We start from the raw sequence: 24,477 nt of genomic DNA, 5'->3' as shown, positions 1-24,477 counted from the left end.
TGCAACCATGGCACCATGCAGCGTGGTACAGATGGGCCCAACAACATGTGGAATGAACTGCTCAGGATTGGCATCATGTTCTCTTCACTGATGACTGTCACATATGCCTTCAACCAGACAATCATCAGAGATGTGTTTGGAGGCCACCCGGTCAGGCTGAATGCGTTAGACACATTGTCCAGCGAGTGCAGCAAGGTGGAAGTTCCCTGCAGTTTTGGTGTGGCATTATGTGGGGCTGACATATGCCGCTGGTAGTCATGGAAGGCACTGTAATGGCTGTACAATACGTGAATGCTATCCTCTGACCAGTAGTGCAACCATATCAGCAGCATATTGGCGAGGCATTCATCTTCGTGGATGACAATTCGCGCCCTCATTGTGCACATCTTGTGAATGACTTCCTTCAGGATAACGACATTGCTCAAATAGAGTTAGAGTGGCTAGCATGTTCTACAGACATGAACCGTGTTGAACATGCCTGGGATAGATTGAAAAGGGCTGTTTATGGATGATGTGACCCGCCAATCATTCTGAGGAGTCTATGCTGAATTGTCATTGAGGAGTGGAGCAATCTGGACCAACAGTGCCTTGATGAACATATGGATAGTATGCCATGATGAATAAAGGCTTGTATCTATGCAAGAGGATGTGCTACTGAGTATTAGAGGTACCAGTGTGTACAGCAATCTGGACCACCACCTCTGAAGGTCTAGCTGTATGGTGGTACAACATGCAATGTGAGGTTTTCATGAGCAATAAAAAGGTCAGAAATGATGTTTATGTTGATCTCTATTCCAATTTTCGGTACATGTTCCAGAAATCTCAGAACTGAGGTGATGCAAAACTTTTTTCGATGTGTATATATTGGAATCTCAATGTGTAGTTACTTCCCAGTTACTTATGCTCTTTCTTATTGGTGATTGTTTGACGAATTTTAAAACCTTTTGTTGCTGGGGCACGTAGACTGTGTTTTCAAGACTAGCATTGAAGTGCAGCACTCAAAGAGCTGTTCAGTGCAGTGCTCACTGAAGTCATGGCCTCAGACCTCATTACACTTTTGTGTTTATAGCCACTCCCTCTTTCCTCATAAGAGAGAACTTACTACCTCATAAGAGAGAACTTACTTCAATTTACACATGATTTGGTATGTAGGACATTTGCAACTGAGATGCATGATAATTAATTTAGAAAGATCCATTTGAGTTGTACTAATTAATTCAAACCATGACTGGTTTTTGGAATTTAAACCCCCCATCTTCTTCCCTCCTGTCCTTTGTATGTCACAGTTTCATACACTTGAAGATGAGATTTTAAAATCCTGAAAGTGGTCATGGTTTGAATAAATAATTAGCACAACTGAAGTGGATCTCTCTACATTCATTACTTCCACATAATTTTACAATGGAATTTTTTAATGTTTAAGGTTTACATCTTTCTGTGTTGCAGATTCAAATATTTTCAGTTAAAATAGACCAGGAGAGGCAAAAATCAGAACTTTTTATAATCAATGAATATGAAGGAAAAGTAATGGGAGAATACTTTGGGGCTGCCATTAGCATTGTCGATCTCAATTCAGATGGTCTTGATGACATTCTGGTTGGTGCACCATTGCATCCTCCACTGGATTCTGGAAGAGTATATGTTTACATCAATAGCTTACAGGTATGGATGATGTTAAATGATATCAGTATTCAATAATCTAGCAGGTATGTGGACCTAAACATATAAAAAACTGTAACATGGCTGCTGTTAGCATTATCAAACTCAATCAGATGGTCTTGATGACATTCTGGTTGGTGCAACTTTGCACCCTCAATTGGATTCTATAAGAGTATATGTTTGCATCAATAGCTTACAAGAATGGATGATGTTAAATAATTTCAGTATTCAGTAGTCTAGCAGTTACATAGACCTACACGTATAAAGAGCTGTAGCATGGCACTAGGTGACTTACGGAGTTTCAAAGCCTCTTACTTCCTACTACAGTATCCTACAGGGCATCTGTGCTTCTGATAGTGCATATCTGCTTGCTGCTATTCTCATACTATGAAAAAACATAGAAAATTTTTACTTTCAGTTATGACTTTCTGTATAGGGTGTCAGAAATAAGTTTGATAATGCCAATGTGATATCTCAGGGCAAGAAAAGAAAATTATACCATTAATAGGAAATTTAGCCTATGATTGTAACAGTACTCCACACTTTGGTGAATCCCTGACAGGTGGATAAATTCACAGTGATCAGTTAAAGTGGGGGTAAGAGCTAGAGAAATCCATTGTATTTCTCGCTGGAGAAATATAAATGAGAGAAGGCTATGATAAAAATGAAGGGAGATCAGTGTTTTCTTGTTTGCATATTGAGTAACCCTGAAGAAGTTTATCACATGCTTGCAGAAGCATTGACTACAAAAATTCAAGTTACTGCATTCATTTTTGTCTGTGTAAGGTAATATAGTCTTTCATGATTTGCAATGTATCTTCAGAGCTACATGAGAAGCATTGTATAGTGGAATATTGTTGATTAGTACTGGATTAATTGGTGTCATGAGGTAGCTATTCTCCAGTCTTGTTTCAGTTGGCCTTAAAAAAAAAAAAAAGAAGTGCTTTTGGATGTAAGACTCCCTCGTAAAACTGGAGTCAGCAACATCAACTACTTAGGTGAGGAGTAAGCAAAACTGCTATTCCTCTTGGCACAAAAATCTGAATTATGAGAGTTGACTGAAAAGTAATGTCTCCACCTTCCTAACTCTTCAATAATTGGCAGCATTGGTATGCAGCAGGTACTGTACTGTTCTGGAGCTTCTTCATTACAGCTCCAGATGGCAGGAAGCCTTAGTATTAAATGGTTGTGTTGTTACAATGTAAAGTATGAAACCCTGCACAGATGGTCGGTCAATGAGATTTAAGCAACATGCAGTCATTGAATTTTTGACAGCAGAAGGTGTCCCCCCAAAGGCGATTCATCAGAGAATGAAAGCTGTTTATGGTGACCCTGTTGATAGGAGTACTGTGCGTCATTGGGCAAGTAAGTTTAAAGATGCTGAGGTGGGAACATTTGACCTGTGTGACAAACAAAGAGCTGGATGTCCTATGACAGCCACCACTGAGTTTCACATGCAAAATGTTGACAGATTGATTCAGGATCATTGTATCACTCAGAAAGAAATTGCAAGCACAGTCAGCATTTCACAAGAACGTGTAGGTCACATTATTGCTTTGCTTGGCTATCGGAAGATCTGTGCACAATGGGTACCCCATATGCTGGCTTCTGAAATGAAAGTGCACAGACTTGAAGTTTGCCAGGAACTCCTCTCGCGTTGTGAGAGTAAAGGTGACGCCTTTCTCCATTCAGTTGTGACAGAAGATGAAATGTGGGTACACCATTACAATGTCATTACACTTCTGATGAAGACGTTGAGAGAACTGTGAGACTGTGGTTGTGGAAACAGAGTGTTGACTTCTTCCATGATGGCTTCAGTAAACCTGTTCATCATTGGCAGAATTGTATCCAAATGGCTGGTGATTATGTGGAAAAGTGAATATTGATAATTAAAGATCACATTCTAAGGATTATTCTGCATTTGATTTATTAAAATATTCCCATCCAAACCCAATTAATGAAGGTGGAGGCATTACTTTTCATTCAACTCTCGTATATCCGTAGTTTACAAATTATAGTCCATCATTCCAGGGACGTATGCAGCAACCGTTCTGAAATTTTTGGTTTGTTCTGAATAGACAGTAAACTGGATCTGTAATTTAGGATGGTGGATTGTCATTGGGAGCTACTCAATATTATGCAGAAAAACTATACCTGTAACTCTACCATGAAATATAATAATCATCTTTCTTGTTTTATGGAGTAGAAAAGTTGAAATGGACAAGGACCATAAGGCTTTCCTCTGTAATATCATGTGGAAAATAAACCACATATTCTCCTTAATGAAGCCTTTCCATGAAAAACATCTTTTTTATCTTTATATTGCATTGACTGGGTGTCATGTATGCAGCATTTTGACCCAAAAACATGTACTGTGGACCTACCAAAAAGCAGATGAGATAAAAGAAACATTAGACAATGAGATTTTGTAGACTTCATGATAATTAGTGCTGAAACATCTATTCAACAGGATGATGATAGGGGAAAAAGTTGCTATAGGTTGGTGAAAAAAAAAAAATCTTAGTACTCGTGTGAAGTGTTGCAAGAAAATAAAAGCTGATTTAAGTAAGAAAGGCAATACACACACACACAATAGGCATATGTATGTGTGTTTGTGGGTATGTTTGTGTTTTTGAACTCTAACTCATGAAAGGATAACTCTAAAAGCTAGCAAGTTTTTTTTCTTTTCTGTGTGCCTATTCACAACTCAATGTTTCCACTTTTCTGTGAGTGGTCTCCTTTAATCCTCGAGTATTCGCATTCTACAGGAACATAAAAACTAGTAAGTTAGCAACAAAGTGTAGTTTTTAGAAGGGATGTTCAATAAGTAATGCAACACATTTTTTTCTAAAAGAAGACTGGTTATATTCAGGATTCCAATACACCATATTATTCCCCACTCTTTTGACAACAAAAAGCTATTTTTCGGCATAATCTCCATTCAATGCAATGATCTTATGCCACCTTACTGAGATGGCCTGTATGTGCATGTGGCACCACTCTACTGATTGATGTCAGAGTCCATGTCTTACTGCATCAATAACCTCCCCATCCTCCATGTACTGCTCCCGTAGAGTACATCCTTCATTGGATCAAACAGACTGGAGTTGGAAGGCGTGAGATCCAGGCTGTAGGGTGATTGAGGAAGAACAGTTCAGTGAAGTTTTGTGAGCTTCCCTCAGGTGCACATACTTGTGTTAGGCCTTGCATTGTTATGGAAAAGGAAAAGTTTGTTAGCATTTTTGTCATGATGAACACATTGAAGACATTTCTTCAATTTCCTGGTGGTAGTACAACATGCTTCAGAGTTGATCGTTGTACCATCAGGGAGGACATTAAACAGAATAACCCCTTCAGAGTCCCAGAATACTGTCACTATGACTCTTCTGGCTGAGGGTGTGGCTTTCAACTTTTCCTTCAGAGGAGAAGTGGTGTGTCACCACTCTCTGGACCGCCATTTTGTTTCTGATTTGAAGCGATGAACCCATGTTTCATTTCCTGTGGTGATGTTCAACAAAAATTGGTGTTAATCAGCCTCATAATACGCAAGCAATTCTGTACAGATGTTCCTTCATTGCTCTTCATGATCTTCTGTTATGCGGTGAGGAACCCAGCGGGCACAAGCCTCACAGTACCCCAACTGGTGGTTGAGTGTGTCAGTACTACCAACAGAGACATCCAGTTGAGAACAAGGTTTTTGATTGTTATCCATTGATCACCTCGAATAAGAGTGACCACACATTCCAACATTGCAGGAGTCACAGCTGTGTGTGGCCGGCTGGCGCACAGGAGATCGGACAGGTTTTTGCAACTTTATTGTCATGATGATGGACGCTTCACCCAGCAACTAACCGCACTTTTGTTCACTGCCAGGTCTCTGGAGATATTCTGCAATGACAGCTCTCTGCTTGAAAAACATCTCCTTTGCAGACATCATTTCAAAGGCTATTTACAATGTTGCCACCTATTGGAACTTCATGAAACTATAGTAGTTGAAGCAAGAGTATTCCACGATGTCCCACAACAAATTCTGCAGTTTTTCAACTGAAATTGGTTGGGAAAAGAAAAAAAAATGTTGCCTTACTTATACTTATTGAATGCCTCATGATATTTTTAAACATCTATACAAAATTATTTTTATTAAAATATACTGCTTATAGGGACTCCTTTTGAAGTGTAGATGCAATTCTGATTATGTTTCACATACAGTAAAATTGTTTAATTCAGTGTCAGTTACAACAAACAATTCATAAAAATTAGTCATGCAACTTAATCAGCATCTAGAGAAAACCACGTTTTTAGATCTTCTTAGAATAAAGTAATGTGTTGTATTGTCTCTTACTTATTTGCAGCATTTGTACAATTGGTGAAATGCCTTCACTACACAGTGATTCTGATTTACAGGGACGATTTAAAGAAATTGGTGAAAGTCACAAAATAGTTGGTTCAGGTAGTCCTTGGTCCCGATTTGGTTCCGCAATATCAAACCTAGGTGACATAAACATGGATGGATTTCCAGGTAAACAAATTATTTTTCACAGATAAATGTAGCAGTTAGAGAGAATAAGAAAACAACAGCTGTAGTATTGATTCACTTACTGTGAATTTTTTACATTCATTATTTTGTATTATTTATATTACATTATATTATATTTACTATCTTTAGTTATTCTTCATGGGAGGCATCAGATTTTGTGTTGACTATCACAATAAGGCAAAAAACTGGTGAAAACAACAGAAGATAATTGTGATAAGAGTTGTGGAAGCATGAATAAAAGGAAAGAATAGAGGAGTGAGAAGAAAACAAAAGAGGAAAAGGGAAGACACTGAGGGTATACATAGGTTTCACATTGGTAGATTGTAGGATTCTGGGGCAGCTCTCCCAAAGTTCCATCATCTGAATCAACATTACTTCTATATCCTTTTCCACTTTTTCTCTTCTGTCCCTCCCACAACATCATCCTTAATTTACTAATTATTTTCCTCTATTTTCCATTTCAATCTAAATTTCATTTTTTCTTTGGGTTTTGGCTTGATACTACACACTTTCCACTATTTCCCCCATCTTTTGAGTCAAATTGTCCATTGCTTTTGCACAGTATCAAGAGGAAGCTCCTCCCTTCCCTTAAATTGCTTTTTTTGACACTCATGCTTACTCAACCTGCCAAGTTTTCCATCCTAGAAATTCTCTTCACATGGGTCATTAGTTACTCATATCTTAACATTTAAAAAGATTAATATGTTCCTGGAAAGTCCTTGATAGAATATAAATGACTGAAGGAGTAAAGTTATCATTCACTGTCTAGTTGAGGAATGAGGAGTCAACAGACACCTAATTGAGATTAAACTTGGTGAAAATTTTTCAGATAATGGTTTCCTTAGTGCTAATTCACAAAAACACAAACATATATCTAAAAACAAAGATGATGAGACTTACCAAACAAAAGTGCTGGCAGGTCGATAGACACACAAACAAACACAAACATACACACAAAATTCAAGCTTTCGCAAAAAACGGTTGCTTCGTCAGGAAAGAGGGAAGGAGAGGGAAAGACAAAAGGATGTGGATTTTAAGGAAGAGGGTAAGGAGTCATTCCAATCCCGGGAGCGGAAAGACTTACCTTAGGGGGAAAAAAGGACAGGTATACACTCGCACACACACACATATCCATCTGCACATACACAGACACAAGCAGACATTTTCAGCTTGTGGAATGTTTCCCTCTATTATATTCAAAACACAAACATACACATACATGGCTACTTTTTCCAGTGAACTACACTTTCCTTGTGCGCAGCCCATCCAACTCTTAAAAAGTTTTTTCACACTGCATAATTTATTACTAATTTCATGGAATTGCTACTGAAAATAAAAATAAATTTAATAAGGATTTAGTCACTTACCTTGGTCCAGAAAAGTATCCATTATTCAAGAATCACATTTTTAATAACTTGACAGTAGCCATAAAATGTTTAACTAATAATGAAGTTCAAAAGAAGAGGAGACTAAAGTATTTATTGGTGGCCAACTACTTCTATCCCATTCACAAATGCACATATTTTTGTGTAACATCAAATAATGCAAGTATTGCAAACAATCTGTGTCTTGAACAAATTCACTGCAGTAATACATTCAGTGTAAGTAAGTGCTGTAAAATGATTTTTCTGTTTGATGATTCTGTGCTATATTAGCCAAGAAATATCATAATATCACATATTTGAAGATCCATTCACTATGAATCTATGGAATAAAAAAAACTTATGTTATCTTGCTTTCTTTTTAATATGACTTCTAATTAACTGTCACAATTTGTATAATATGAAGAGAGGATTTGTTTTTCTATTTTTATCTGAATGAATTTCACATTTGACCATTTTCAATTTTTCCTCTTCTCACTTTTATTTGTTGTCTTTTGCTCTATATGCATTAATCTAGAGTAATTTTAAGTTTATTTAATTTATTCAACAGTATATTAGCAGTTTACTGAAATATGGATTTCAGACATTGCTGTTGGAGCACCATATGAAGATGAAGGTTGCGGTGCTGTCTATGTGTATATGGGTAGTGGTACAAGCAAGACAGGACTGAGAATGCCTTATTCACAGCGCATAGCTGCCTCTGAACTCAGTCCTTTGTTGATGGGTTTTGGGATTAGCATCTCTAGGGGTTTTGATGTCGATAACAACCACTACAATGGTAAGACTTCTCTCTTCTATACAAGTGTATCTAACAAAGTTAGCTAGTAGAAATAACATGTAAAAGAATAACTGTTAACATTCTATTAAGGCCTCAATATTAGAAATGGTTACTCTATAAATGGGCATTTTCTGTGAAGCTTAGGGAAATAAAACTAACGAAAACACACTCAGCTTCTACAGCACTGTTTGAACACAGATACATTTTTATTGTTATTAGAGCCACTGCCGCATGAGCTACATATAAAATAAATTTATAGCAATTTTGAGGATTCGTTTAAAAGTATATAATTGCATCACCAGGTAAGCAATTGGCATAATAGAATTCAGAAAGTTTTCACATTACAGGAAATGTTGTTATTCCTGAATGTAATATGTTGATTCATGGTCGATGAAAGAAAAATTAGCAGGACACTCATAAAGTAAACGGTTTCTTCGAACAACACTATACTACACAAGACATGGTCCTATTGCATATATCTGTACTTTCTTTCATCCAATTTGTAAACTATTTTGTTCAGCCATCTTCAGAGACCCTCGTCTTTTGAGTAAACTGCAAACAAGAGCGCAACATCACATTTTTTACACCAGCAGTGCATTCCTAGGAGTGACTGTTTTGTTAAGTGTCATAAACAATCTTATACTCAGGTGGGTGGCTAAAGTTAAGCGTTTGGAATGCTAATCACACTTAACAAACTGAAATAAAATGTTACTGGAAAAAAGTTATACTAATTTGAAAATAAAAGTAACAAGTAACTTTCAAGATTTGGCACTGTAAATCAAGGTTGCTTGCTTATCAAATAGGAGTATAATAGAACAACAGTAACTATACTAGTAGTGAGAATAATGCAGTAATGAATTCTTTTTATATACCATTTTCTATTATGCACATAATAGATCTTTGCAGCAACATAATTACTTGGGGTGAACCTAAGTGTTATTGTTAACACAACACCGAGTCATTTATAGTTGTTTTTTGTTGACTTTACAGATGTGGCCATAGGTGCTTATGGATCTGGGCATACTATTGTTCTACGGTCATACCCAGTAATAACATTGCTGCCACAAATACTTGCACCCAAAGTTATCTCTATCAATGATACAAGCTTCAATATATCAGCCTGTATAGGCTACCGTGCACAGTATCCACCACCGATGGCTCGTAAGTAACTATTCTTTTCTTTTGCTCTTATTCTGTGTGTACACTGGAATGAATCAAGAAACAAGCTATCCAAGTTGTCACCCATTTATCAGTAGATTTTCTATTTAGGAAATAATGATCTCCCCTCATGTACATGCCATATTCAGTCCTGCATTTCTCATCAATGTAAATAAAAATAGAAGTAAAAGAAATAATATTAACAAAGGAGAACCTTGAGGGTTAACAGCAAGTCAGTACAGTGTGAGATCAAGCTGGACATTTCATAAGCCATTCTGTGTATATTTTACAACTATCCCTTTGTACATTCTAGACAACTGGTTGAACTCTTCTCACTAAATGTTGTTATATCCACTCATCAGATGGTTCAGTGATCCAAGAAAGTGCCTCAAATACTTAGGAATCTTACCCACTTCTACCATATTCATATAGTTCATACATTCCAGGAAGTTAACTCCAGTTTCAAGTATGTTCTCCACTAATGCTAAATTTTCTCATTGGTCACTGAAGAGAATTTTGCTGAAGTGTACAAATTAATAAAGGAAGAATGGAGTATATCATACCAGCAGTGCTTTGTGCCTGTCTGCACATTGTTCAAATCATTCAGTGTGTAGGAGAACATCACATTGATAAATTCTTTGCTTTTTATAGGTACCACAGACCTTGACCTAAGAGCATCCCATGCCTAATGGCATATAGAATATCTAAAATAAAAATTTCCGAGTGAAATGTCTCACTATGTTATAGCAATTTTACGTAAGAAAAAATATGACTTTTCAATAACGATGAAAGTGCAAATGTTAGAATAATAAAATAAGAGCTACATAGAAAAATACCTCCCTAAATGCCAGAAGAGCTTCAAGCTATCTTTCGCTTCAAGCTATCTTTCCAAGCAGGAGCACTTGAGATTTATTAAGCATATCTTGGAACACTGCCAACTTTATATGTTTCAGACAGATGCTCCCATATGGTCAACAAGGGTGTAACATTTTTCTGGATTAAAACCAGATGCAGATCTCTAGCCAGAAAGTAATTTTCAGTCTATCTTGACCAGTTTTGTAGGAAAATCTGTAACACTTCTCTTTACTGGTCACTGTCATCATCATTTCTCTTTATCCAGCATCAGGCCAGGTTGGGACATTTGTGATACTTATCCACTTTCCTAAGTCTTTCCACCATTCTCCTTGTACAGCTATTTTGTTCCAGTCCAGATTCCTTCTCCTTAAACTTGTGTTTACTGAGTCAGTCCATCTTGCTCTAAGTTCCCCCTTGCTCTCAAACTTGACCTCCATCATACATTTTGGTACTCTTCCATCTCCCATTCTCTTGACATGTACATCCTATTTTAACCTGTTCTTTTCAGTTCTTTCATCATATTTTTCTACTCCAATTTTATTCCTAACACCTTCATTTCTCACTCTGCCTCTCCTTATTTTCCCTAACATGCTTCGTAGGAATTTAATTTCACTGGCATAGATTCTACTCTCCTCTCTTCTTTCACTGTTCAGATCTCCGATGCATATCTCTTTATAGTATAAAAATATTTGTGGCGAAATATATAACACTCATCTGTAAAATTTTCTAAGTTGTTTCACTTTTTTGTGCACTATCAACATATTAGGTGAATAAAAATTTATATCGATTTCTAGGAGTGCGAGTGAAGCTCCATGTCACCTCCAGTGAAGGAAGAGCAAAGTTTCTAACAGATGAGTCTGGCATGGACACTAGCGTGACATTCTCAGCTGAAGTCTATCCAGACAAAGCAACATGCAAGCCTTTCACCATTTCAGTAACGGTAAATTTGAGTTATATTCCATTCCTATGTACACAATAGCTTTAAAAAAAGAAAATGCAGCACTTATTGAATCTACTGGTCATATTTAAACTTCTACTCAGTTTTTACCACAAAAAGTTATTTCTGTTAACTACAATCCAGAGCACTGACAGTCAGTTACTTCATTCATTACAGACTCATGTTGATGAATTCTACAAACCAATTGACATAACAATGGAGTTTGATCTGGACAAAGAAAGGAAACGAAGGGCCGTACTGGATTACAGTAAGTAATTAAATAATGTTTGTGTATCCCCACTGTAATTGTTTCATTTAGTTTCTTAACATTAACATGACCATTGTTTGGTGGCTATACTGGTTTCAAAGGACTAGTCATCATCAATAGCCTATAAATATTTCTTGGTTGATGGCTGTTTCAAAGCACACTATGATTCAATATATTGTTGAGGCTCCTACTAGAGTCTGCTAAGATAAACTTCAAAATGAAAAGTAAAGTGCTTACTCATTCTCTCAGCCAATAACAATGTAAATATGAACAAAATAGTGTAAGTTATGCTGAACCTGATTCACAATTGGGAAGTCACTGTAAACCCTGATTTATTATTCCATTCTGAAGTTTTTTTAATCATGTATTGTGGTCCACTGTGCCTCTAGTGGATGGACATCACAAATGATAAGTGTCATCAACCGCAGATTTTCTCATGTATTTGTATCATTTTATGTACCACAGTGTTGCCAGGGCAAGTTTTAGTGCACACTTTATCATTATGCCACAAATTGTTTTTTTGATCTGAGAGACCATAATATAGACTTAAATATGTATGGGTAGAATTGTTTATTAGGGAAGAAAATATTCATTACACAGAAACATCTAAAATGACAAGCAGGGGAGTCCACCTCTGGACCTATTTTGATGACTGGCATATTGACCAACATCTTCACTGTACAGTTATTTCATTCTATAATTTCACAACCACATTCACAGTTTAAGAACAACAACACTTCCATAAAGTAATGTTAGAAAGAAACGTGGCTTATATTGTCCATCATTCAGCCATAGAATCCATCGGAGAAGGGTTAGGTATGCAATAATAACAATTATTGACCTATTCTGAAGGGTCTAACAAGTAATAAAAATTATTTTAAGGGCAAATTAAAATCATATCTGTAAGATACATTGTCTTACTACATGAAGGATAGTTAAATAATTGTTTGTGTATCTTACTGCAATGTAAAGTCTTACTACACGAAAGATAGTGAAATAATTGTTTGTGTATCTTACTGCAACGTAAAATCTACAATTTTAAATTCACACGTCATTTTCAGAATATGGAAGCCACTTTAAGGAAAACTGTGAAATTGCTAGCTAGTATCTTAATAAAACATTGAAAGATGTATCTGATAAAACTTTTGACATGTCGTAAATTATGAAAAATAGTTTTACATATGATTCATGGAAGAAGTAAGGAACTAAACTGCACGAGATTAGCATATTATACAGATTCCACAGGATTATAAGTAATGAAATGTTCAGATTGTACAGTCTCTCAGCACACAACATCCTACTTCACTATGTTTTGTTGCATAATACTTCATGAATGATGGAAAGGAGAGCTTGGCTTTTACTTTGCCTGAGGAAACCAACAACCTTTAACTTAGTTTTTCTTCTGTTCTTTCATCTTTGCCTTCCTTTCCTCTGTATAGCATCCTCCCACAGGTTGTAATTTGTATTTTTGCTAACACAATATGAACAAACAGCAATTTCCCCTTCATGTAACACAGCTACTATGACACTCATAGTGTATGGTTTCTTCATCCTCTCTTCTCTCCCCAATCAATTTGTAACACAGAGATTATTACTAATAGTCTAGTATCTTTGCTGTTATATTTCATTGTTAATTCTTACATCTATTGCTATCTTATGAATCTTCACTCCTACAATTTTTTGAAATATGTTTTTCTTTTATTTCTGTGACCATACATCCAGAGAAGAAGCTCTCACAATCTAGGACTTCAGAGTCAATGGTTCACTGATGTTCCTTTTCTTTGGTGCCATAACAGCTGTTTCAGTTAGGGCAAATTAAAACAATTTCTTTTCTTTCCTTTCATTTCATTAACAGCCATCATTAGTAACTTTTGTGTTCAAAGTGTAGTCACACATTGGGAAAAATTCTATATAATGTAATTTGAATATGTTTAGTGACATCACTGGAACATTCTGAAGTCACCATTTACAATGTGCATATATTTATTTATTTATTTTTTTTTTTTTTTGCACTTAGGTAACATAACAGAGTGTAAAGTTAATTTAGATGCTGGTAAAAAGTTGTAGCACCAAAAATTTGCATTCTTACAGATGACTCTTTCTGCAAGACATGTCCTACTATTGATCCAGATGCTCCACGGAAGTTACTCACAACTGTGCACACTGCAAATGGCTGTAAAAATGTTGAGAAGTGCATCACTGATCTTCATTTGACTGCATTTCTTCATAATATTACGTAAGTTTTTATTCACCATGGATGATATATACACTGGAATTGCTTCTTCTCTTACACATAGTATCCAAATACTCATTTAGATACTCAATTACAGATGTCTAGTCATACATTTTGGATTTTGACATATGTTCACTACCAGTATATCAAAATGCTACTTTATATTATAAAATGGATTTTCAGTCAACCAGCTATACAAGTTTTTTTCAAATAATTTCCAAGATATGGACCACGCTGAGGGTGCAATTTTGGAACATCCATTTAAATTTTCCCCTAGTGTTGTGCAAGTCAATATTTCCTCTTGTTTGAAATTCTTTTACACTTTGTTTAATGTATAGTGACAAGACATGTACTGGTATAGACAGATTTACAACTGAGAGTATCTTAAGTTTTATAAACAGAGGTCAACAGTGATCTCATCATCCAGCCCTAGACATTTCTCTTATGCCTATTCTTTGTTTCTTCAATATGTCACTTACATGTGAAGAGTGCACACATACCAGCAGTCCATAAAAATTGGAGACTCGAATGGTTCAAAATATGTCAGTCTCATATATTCAGAAGTAACTACACCTCTCAATTTCCAAATTCAAGACGTAGGGTTGGCCATATTAACATAAATCTTAAACACAGACATGCCAATCAGCTGTATATAGTTTATTTTTAGTGAAAACTTTAAATTTATGAGTAGCAACAATTACAAAATAAGAATGAAAATAACTTAGAAATGAAAAGCAAAAATATAAAAGAGAATTTTATTAAATTTATAATATAAATTTTGTGAAATGTTTAAAATACCAATTAGACAATTCTGAATCAGTATCATTTGCTGCCCTGCTATCACTCAATTCCTTGTTGCTCAGTTATTTGTGTAGAGCATCATCCTCTGTACCATCTAGTGCATTTGATATTGAACTTTTTTTAAATGCCTGTTGTAGTCTGATTTGGGACACACTTCCATGCATCATCAGTTCATCAACATTTTACACGTCCTGTTGGTGTCAGTTATATGTCATTTTCCAAAAGCCAATCCATGTACATGCATTTAAGCTTTTCCTTAAATGGTTTATTCAAACAGTTGTTGAATGCTTACAGAATTGATGTCATCCCACCTGGAATTACTGCCAAGTCCATTTAGCTTTCTAATAATTTCTGTATTACTGCAGGTGTTTTATGACCGGTGTACACATCTGACACCAGCACACTGTGTAAATGAAACATTATGCCAGAACTGTGATTCCACACAAGCCTATTCCATTCCATCATTATGTTCTCCAAAAAACACCCACTTTAATTTACTTGTACAATCACAGTTTTTGGAAACACTTCTGATTTTACTTAAGTCTTTTGCTTGAAAACTATGAACGGGGGTATTTTGTGCCTATCTGCTGTGTAAGCAAATTTGGCCACATTCCCTATCTAGCCAAGAAGGTATTGGTTTTCAATGTGCAGCCTGATTATGAAGTGCTGAAATTCCATAAGCTATTTTTCATAATTTTTCAGCAGCTTCTGCACCATTGAAGTTCACCTCAAAAGTGAAAAACTTCAGCATTCCACAAAAAGACCAATTTAGTTGTGGCCAGCCTTAAAATTTTTGATTTTGTGCACTCAAGCAATTTCATTTGCCACAATTTTTAAAATTCAGCATTCACAGGCAGACATTTCTGACACTGTTCCTTAAGAAACTCATTTAAAATTACCTCAAGAGCACAATATTGACCACATTTTGGCCCACTAAAGACTTTCCTGCTCATAGAACATTCAAAGAATTTGTTGCTTTGTAGTTACCATCATTGACGTTGCTCTCACCAATCCTGTGTTGCAGACCTGCAGCACAATTAGAACTTTTTCTGCAAAAGAAATAAATTCCTTCTTGAATTTGGCACTTTAATGAAAGAGCTTCATTATAGTTCACTAACACCAGCCTTCACAAAATTTGATGAAACAATTCATGAAACCAGAATGAGCCACAGATTACCAGCTCATGCAAGAATCCTAAAGTTGTCTGCACTGTTGGTATTAATGAAAAGAAATTTATTTTTGTTGCTATGAATATTTGAAAGGCTGCTACATTTGGAGATGAGCAATACTGAATTTCTGTTTTCTGCATTGGGTGATGTATTAAAACACAATAGTTGAGATTTGAGAAAGAAAAAACAAAAGAGAAGAAAAAAGAAGAAATTGTAGATTTGTCTTCTTCCTTTTATTTTGTGTTTTTACTAACACTGAAATATATCTTTGTGCCTGCAAAGCATGATTGTGTAGCAATGCTTATATTTGGCAGCAAAAGTTAGTTGTGATGGTTCCTAGCACCATTTCTCAGAACTTCTGTTTTTCACTTGATTGTAAGCCACAGGCAGTTTTTTGGAGCCCGAAAATTGGAAAAAATTGCAGCTTAGATTCAAGTGCTTACAGTAATGATTCAAATCTTGTGAAAAAAATGATTAATATAAGTTAGGACTGAAATATGAACATAAATGTACACCTTCATAAGAAAAATTATGACTTTTGTGTTCTTCATTAAAAATTTATCGAAAGGTCCTATACAAGAATCTAGAGCTGTTACATTATAATATACACAATATTCCAAATTATCCTGTTTTGCAATCTTCATTATGAAATTGTGTCTCAACTTTAAGACTCAGATGACATTCAATTACTCCAAATACTGTCAGGTATATTACAGTACTCACTGTGTGCAAAAAACTGCAATTGTTCTTCTATTCACTTCAGGCTGCTTTCTGTGATCAAATATCATTACTTGTAACATAGGTTTCCTTTTCTTGGATCCTCATTCACAAAAATCTAAGAAATGTTTAAGCAATAAAAGTCATTAAGGAAGCTAAAGTTTCTGTTGCTTCATTGTCAGTGATAAATGTTTTATTCAAACATTGGAGCTTTTGGACTTCACAGACCACATTTTTATTTTTCATATGTTTATTTTGTTTCTCCACAGAGGTCCAATTACCTTGGGAACAGCTGCTGCTTATAATGTGTCAGTTGACATTTCTGTAACCAATACAATGGAACCTGCTTTTGTGACAAATGTCTATGTTTCACTACCACCAGAAGTGTCATTGGTACGTCTCCCTCATAAATGCCAAGAAGATGGGACATCACCTGTACTACTGACATGTAGTATTGGAAACCTCATTACAGGAGAAATGGTAAACCCTTCAAATATTGCTTCTTTAAAGAAATTGTTTGTCATAAGATTGCCAATTTTGTTTAACTACCAAGTCAGACACATACATAAAGGAATTGTAAACTTACTCAAACAACTAGGAATCTTCACCATAATATCACATTACATTCTTTCTCTCATGTCATTTTTTGTTGAGAATTTTTGTTTGGACAGAATGAAGAAAAAAGATATCACAAGCATAATATAAGAAATAAGCATAATTTGCACATAGCGTCTCGCTTTTTAATGCTCTTCCAGACAATTTCAAATCCAGTATTAGTGATCTAACTACATTTTAAAAATATTTGAAACAGTACCTTCTTGAAACACAGTACTATTTCTTAAAGTAATTTTATAATAATGTATGATTGTATAGTGTATTGTAAAATGAATATTACATTCCAATCACCTATTTGTCTTTATAACTGAAAATATTTTATGAACAACCCAACATGTAAAAATAACATGTACAGCTTTATAGTAAACATATAACAGATTGCACATCCTTGTGATTTATTCACTAATGGATCTAAGCTTCCAGAAGAAAATAAATAGACTTCACACAAAGGGGCAGAGCACATTTTCCCAGCAAATCTTTCTTCACACAGCTTGTTTGCTAGCCCACAAACCATCAACGACTGAAGGACTGTCATGAACAAGTTTCTGACAACCCATAATCCCCCTCCAAATGATCAATGGATGACATGTCACATGAATCTGCACACCAGAGGAGCAGTGGCACCCATGATTCTTTTTATAATACTTGCACATTCTTCACCACATGTGAAAGATATCTATATCCACATCTATACTCTGCAAATCACTGTGGAGTGCATGGTAGAGGGTACTTCCTATTGTACCATTTATTAGAACTTTTTCTTGCTTCATTCATACAGGGAGTGTGGGAAGAATGATTGCTTAAATGCCCCTGTGCACATTGTAATCTTGTCTTTGTGGTCTTTACAGGAGTGATACATAAGGGGTTACATTATGTTCATAGACTGTCCACTTAAGACTGAGTCTCAAAATTTGTAAGATAGTTTGTTGATCTCAGCAAGTGTCTGCCATTTCAGGTCCTTCAGTCTCTTTGTAACACTCTCTCATGGGCCAAAGGAACCTGTAACATTATGTGCTGCCCTTCTTTGTACATGCTCAATATCATTTGATAGTGCTGTTTGGTATGGATCCCACAGACTTTGTGTACTCATTTCATTTTCTCACCTAACCTATTAAAATGAACCTATCTGAAGACATCAAACACTGTCTCTCTGCAAACATACTACCTCATGCTGTATACAGATGACTGTAGATACGCTCTCAACTACTTCTCCTTTGAGGGGAAGATATATAAAGAAATGTATATGTAAAAAAAAATCTGCAGCACAGTGATTGGCTCTCACATCACACCTGTAATCATCAACCCATTTATCAACTTATTTATAGGCTACTTCAAGAAATCCTTCTCTACCATCCAAAACTACAGTCCCCTTACATGGTTCATGTTTATCACATTATCTCATTATCACCAAGACCTAGACCTAAGGTCAAGGCATTATAATTCCTTTATTAAATTAACATCTTCTCTCCTATTCATTCCACCTGTTCCTCTTCAGGTCAAGACATCTTGCTGAATATCATCCTTCACATCTCTAATGTCACCATAAAACTTCTGTCCGTGGTCTACCAGTCTGCAATCACTTATACAGCAACCCTCTGCATACAGTTGTTAACCCTCACAGCTGTTCCACAAACAGCTATGGTGTGGCACTTTCTCCCATGCTTCTAATACTGCTACCACATACACTACCTTGCTAGAAAGGAGCAATTCTTTTGTTAAGCAAAGTCAATGAAAATTGGAACAGGAGAGCCACATCCTTCGGTAGAGCCTAGACTACCTTTGAAGATTTTGAATGAGGAAGATCATCCATTAATCCTTGACACCTCTCTGGTTTTTTACTGCACATCCAACCTGAGAAATATCTTTGACCATCCTGTACCACTCCTACGTCCAACCCCTTCCAAATCAGTTGTATCTGTGAAAAAGACCTGTCCCATACACTCACCAAGTGTACTGTATACAATTCTAAGCTTGCGACAAGTATTTACACACCAGGAATACCTTTGGAAACAACCATGTTTATAAATAAACTCTGCTGCAAATACTGAGCAGCCTCTTGTGTGGGCATGGTCACTAACCAAATTTCGACTCCTGTGAATGGCCGCTGTACAACTGTGGCCAAAGACAAAGTTTACAATCCAGATGCAGAATACACTGCTGAACAATTCACAGTTGACCTCAGTGGCCATTTCATGATCCATGCCATTACATCCCACCCTCAAAAACTTAGCTCCCACAATGACTTTGGCCTAAATCTCTACACATCCCTGTTTACATCCAACTTTCCTCTCATTACACCACCCTAAATCTCTGAATATACACTCCTGGAAATGGAAAAAAGAACACATTGACACCGGTGTGTCAGACCCACCATACTTGCTCCGGACACTGCGAGAGGGCTGTACAAGCAATGATCACACGCACGGCACAGCGGACACACCAGGAACCGCGGTGTTGGCCGTCGAATGGTGCTAGCTGCGCAGCATTTGTGCACCGCCGCCGTCAGTGTCAGCCAGTTTGCCATGGCATACGGAGCTCCATTGCAGTCTTTAACACTGGTAGCATGCCGCGACAGCGTGGACGTGAACCGTATGTGCAGTTGACGGACTTTGAGCGAGGGCGTATAGTGGGCATGCGGGAGGCCGGGTGGACGTACCGCAGAATTGCTCAACACGTGGGGCGTGAGGTCTCCACAGTACATCGATGTTGTCGCCAGTGGTCGGCGGAAGGTGCACATGCCCGTCGACCTGGGACCGGACCGCAGCGACGCACGGATGCACGCCAAGACTGTAGGATCCTACGCAGTGCCGTAGGGGACCACACCGCCACTTCCCAGCAAATTAGGGACACTGTTGCTCCTGGGGTATCGGCGAGGACCATTCGCAACCATCTCCATGAAGCTGGGCTACAGTCCCGCACACCGTTAGGCCGTCTTCCGCTCACGCCCCAACATCGTGCAGCCCGCCTCCAATGGTGGCCCGACAGGCGTGAATGGAGGGACGAATGGAGACGTGTCGTCTTCAGCGATGAGAGTCGCTTCTGCCTTGGTGCCAATGATGGTCGTATGCGTGTTTGGCACTGTGCAGGTGAGCGCCACAATCAGGACTGCATACGACCGAGGCACACAGGGCCAACACCCGGCATCATGGTGTGGGGAGCGATCTCCTACACTGGCCGTACACCACTGGTGATCGTCGAGGGGACACTGAATAGTGCACGGCACATCCAAACCGTCATCGAACCCATCTTTCTACCATTCCTAGACCGGCAAGGGAACTTGCTGTTCCAACAGGACAATACACGTCCGCATGTATCCCGTGCCACCCAACGTGCTCTAGAAGGTGTAAGTCAACTACCCTGGCCAGCAAGATCTCCGGATCTGTCCCCCATTGAGCATGTTTGGGACTGGATGAAGCGTCGTCTCACGCGGTCTGCACGTCCAGCACGAACGCTGGTCCAACTGAGGCGCCAGGTGGAAATGGCATGGCAAGCCGTTCCACAGGACTACATCCAGCATCTCTACGGTCGTCTCCATGGGAGAATAGCAGCCTGCATTGCTGTGAAAGGTGGATATACACTGTACTAGTGCCGACATTGTGCATGCTCTGTTGCCTGTGTCTATGTGCCTGTGGTTCTGTCAGTGTGATCATGTGATGTATCTGACCCCAGGAATGTGTCAATAAAGTTTCCCCTTCCTGGGACAATGAATTCACGGTGTTCTTATTTCAATTTCCAGGAGTGTAGTTGAGTTTATAGATCTACAAGTCAATGAATCTTCATACACATCATTTTCTCTACTCTCTTTCTTCCTATTCAACCCTCCTCTGAACCTTCATGCTGTATATCTCTATGTGTACCACAATTTTAATCTGTGGCCATACCAAAGCTATGTCTCTCTCAGGAGTTGTATTCATTACTGCATCCTCTGATATCCCCTTCCCTGTAGTGCTATCTTCAGTTTGCATTTTTATTTTTTAACTCAGTCGCTCATCAAAAGCAAACTCTTGCCTGCAATGCTGGGATTATATAGCTGTTTATGTATATTTCTGCCTGCATGTTCAGAAAAATAATGTAGTTTGTAACGTACAACATTCCAGTTCTTCTTTATGGATGTTTTCTTTGAATTAATAATCATCATTCAAGATATTCATTTCAATCATCATATAAGTAGGACAATCAGATGTTGATGCCTAAATTATATGCCCTTGTCAGCAGTTGATACGAACAACAGCAAAACATATGTAACACTGTAATGTGTAGGCAGTCATCATTGTCTCCCCCATGCTAAAGATACACTTGACATACTGTGCTGAAAGAGGAGTGCATACTTCTGTGTGGCGATACATTTAATTATCTTGTATGAAGATGGCTTACATTTTTGAGAACTGAATTAATGACTGGGACAACACACTTGGAATGTATTGTGAATTGATATGTTTTTCTCTTTCAGATTATATTTATTTTTTGCTTGTACGTAGTACAAACAAAGATAAATAGCAAATGCTCAGTGTTATAATGGAATACTTCATTATTTATTTGCAGGAACATCTTTCGTTGTATCTTCAGATTGGAGATGAAGCCATTGGATTAGAGTCTATAGCTGTCAATGTGACTGCAAGCAGTGCTGGCACAGAGAGTACTCCTGAAGATAATATTGTAGTTCTTCAAATTCCAGTGGTAACTGCAGCAGATGTAGAAGTGATAGGGTGAGTAAATTATAACTTACGCTTCACATTTTGTTTCTGCATTATAAGGAATGAATAAACAAAATTGAGGAAAGGAAACCTTTCACCTGTAACTGGTTGATGTGTAGTATACAGATGCATGTACTTTACCTAGCTTTCAAGCCATATCTCTTCTTTTTAGTTTAAGTACAAGCTCTCCCTCACACACAATGAAACACACACCCAACACACCCATTCTCGACCTAGTAGTTATTCTTTTACTCATGACATTGGCTTCTTCAGGACATGATGATTCTGGGCTGCTCTCATAATCTATCTCCTTCTCTTTTTCTCTTGTACCACTTCCTTCCATTCAGTGATAACCAACACCCTGCAGCCTGAGATCACATCATTTTGTAATCTGCTTCTTAGCTATCAAGAGGGTTTCCAAACTACCAATTTTACATGCACAGATGTCTTCAGTAGCAGTGCCTCCATCAAAAACTGGCTGAAAAGTTGATGGTGAAAGTAGTCTACTCTCAATAATGTAGTTCACACCAAAATCGAAGTTAAAACACTTTAACTGCACTTTGAGATTGTCTGAACTCTCTTTTATGGCCAGTTTGGGTACAGATAAATGAATAATTGTATACTTTGCTCAGCTGACGTTCTACAGTATAGTTTGAGTGTAACTTAACATCGGTGTAATTAATCACAATTATTCAAATGTGGCAAATAAGCAATTAACACTGACACTTAAGAAATCATCAACATTGTCATTATATGTCATTATTAATGACTGACACAGTCACTGGTATCATGTATAGGATCACATTAAAATAATATCAAGAATTGTCACTGAATTATTGAGTAGTAAAAGGTAGAATATGAAACAAATCACAAATGTGGTATATTTTTTGGTGTATAGTATCAACTGGATTGATTGCAGTACATTTCCCATAAAACAGTATTATGAAAAGAATAGATTGCTACTCACTACATAGAGGAGACACTGAGACACAGACACAACTGAAAGACTTTTATATATTAAAGACCTTCTTCTGCAATAGAAATCACACACACACTCACACAAGCACAACTCACACACACCTGACCATTTTCTCTGGCCACTGCGGCAAGACTGCAGGCTGCAATTGTGCCTTATGGGAACAGTGGTCTGACGTGGAGTAAGGAGGAGGTATGGGGTGGTGAGGGGAAAGATAGCAGGGGAGGGAAGATGTAGTGCAACTTGTGTGAAGAGGCAGGAATGTGGTGGGGACAAGTTAGGGCTGCTAGATCCAGTTGGGAGGTTTGGAGGAGGGGGAGGGAGGGAGTAGAAAAGGAGAGAAGTAGAGAAGGGGAAAAAAATAGTGCGTGCTTTGGCGGAATAGAAGGCTGTGTAGTGCTGGAGTGGGAGCAGCGAAGGGAATAGGTAGGTAAAGGACCGGCGCTATCAAAGGCTGAGGCAGGACCTTATAATCTACCTGCTGACAAAGTCTCCACCACTATGGTTTTGACCCACAGGGATTACCCAGTGAAGCAACTCTACCAACTGTCATGTTCATCCACCTACAACCCCTGCCACAGTGATCCCATTCCAGAAATCCAACAGGAGATCCAGTCACTCCTTAAATCCTTAGGCCCATCTCAGAGCCTCTTTCTTGAATCTATCTCTCTCCTCACCACTGCCACTCACCACACTCCTGCCTTGGACATGCTTCCTGAAGTTCCTACCTTGTACATGCCTTCTAAAGTCCATAAGCAAAACAACCCAGATGCCCCATTGTGGCCAGGATGACTCATTGTGGCCATTTACTGTATTCCAATAGAGAGAATCTCTGCTCTCATCGACCAACACCTTCAGATTATTATCTATAAACTGCTCTCATACCTACAATACACCAACCATTTCCTCCACTGACAGTTCCTGTTCCTTTATCACATGGCACCCTACTCATCACTGTTGATTTCACCTCTCTCTACTCTAACATCCCCAGTGCCCATGGCCATGCCTCCATTAAACACTATCTTTCCCAACACCCGACTGAATCCAAACCTACAACCTCCTTCCAGCTCACCATGACCAACTATGTACTTACCCACAACTACTTCTCCTTTGAAAGCATTCCGTACAAACAAATCCATAGTACAGCAATGGGCATCCACATGGCACCATCTTATGTCAACAAGTCATTGGCCGTCTAGAGGAATCCTTCCTGGCCACCCAGAATCCCAAACTCATCACCTGGTTCTGATTCATTGGTGATATCTTTGTGATCTGGATCGAGGATGAGGACACCCTACCCACATTCCTCCAGAACCTCAACACCTTCTCTCCCATTCACTTCAACTGATCTTTGTCATCTCAACAAGCCTCCTTCCTCAATGTTGACTTCCATCTCACAGAAAGTCACATCCATACCTCCATCCATATCAAGCCCACCAAACCACAAGCAATTCCTCCACATTGATAGCGGCCACCAATTTCATACAGAGAAGTCCCTTCTACACAGCCTACACTACTGTAGTGATGAGCAGTGCCTCTCCAGATACACTAAGTGCCTCGCTAATGGCTTCACAGGTCAAAATTATCCTCCCATTCTTGTACAGAAACAGATCTTCTGTGCCTTTGTAGTGTAACCATATTTACCTGTACAAATATGACATTGGTAGCTGTGCTTCCATCGAATCTGGCTGAAAAATT

General features: G+C 37.9%; 1 protein-coding gene across 2 annotated transcripts in view; it reads left to right on the top strand.

The window, feature by feature from the left end:
* The window catches only part of LOC126190823 (integrin alpha-PS4-like), a 175,916-nt gene that overhangs the window by 99,823 nt on the left and 51,616 nt on the right, over positions 1–24,477 (top strand). For both annotated transcript variants that reach the window (XM_049931393.1, XM_049931392.1), the window contains exons 9-17: positions 1,447–1,662; positions 6,064–6,178; positions 8,162–8,356; positions 9,347–9,517; positions 11,164–11,309; positions 11,484–11,574; positions 13,666–13,810; positions 16,764–16,974; positions 21,652–21,815. In XM_049931393.1, coding sequence (XP_049787350.1) covers positions 1,447–1,662; positions 6,064–6,178; positions 8,162–8,356; positions 9,347–9,517; positions 11,164–11,309; positions 11,484–11,574; positions 13,666–13,810; positions 16,764–16,974; positions 21,652–21,815 — 1,454 coding nt within the window. The remainder of the gene's footprint in view (positions 1–1,446; positions 1,663–6,063; positions 6,179–8,161; positions 8,357–9,346; positions 9,518–11,163; positions 11,310–11,483; positions 11,575–13,665; positions 13,811–16,763; positions 16,975–21,651; positions 21,816–24,477) is intronic.

The sequence above is a fragment of the Schistocerca cancellata genome, chromosome 6, assembly GCF_023864275.1.
Source record: "Schistocerca cancellata isolate TAMUIC-IGC-003103 chromosome 6, iqSchCanc2.1, whole genome shotgun sequence".
Classification (NCBI taxonomy): Eukaryota; Metazoa; Arthropoda; class Insecta; order Orthoptera; family Acrididae; genus Schistocerca; species Schistocerca cancellata.
Note: the sequence above shows the minus strand (reverse complement) of the source record. Positions and strands in the feature narration are given on the sequence as shown.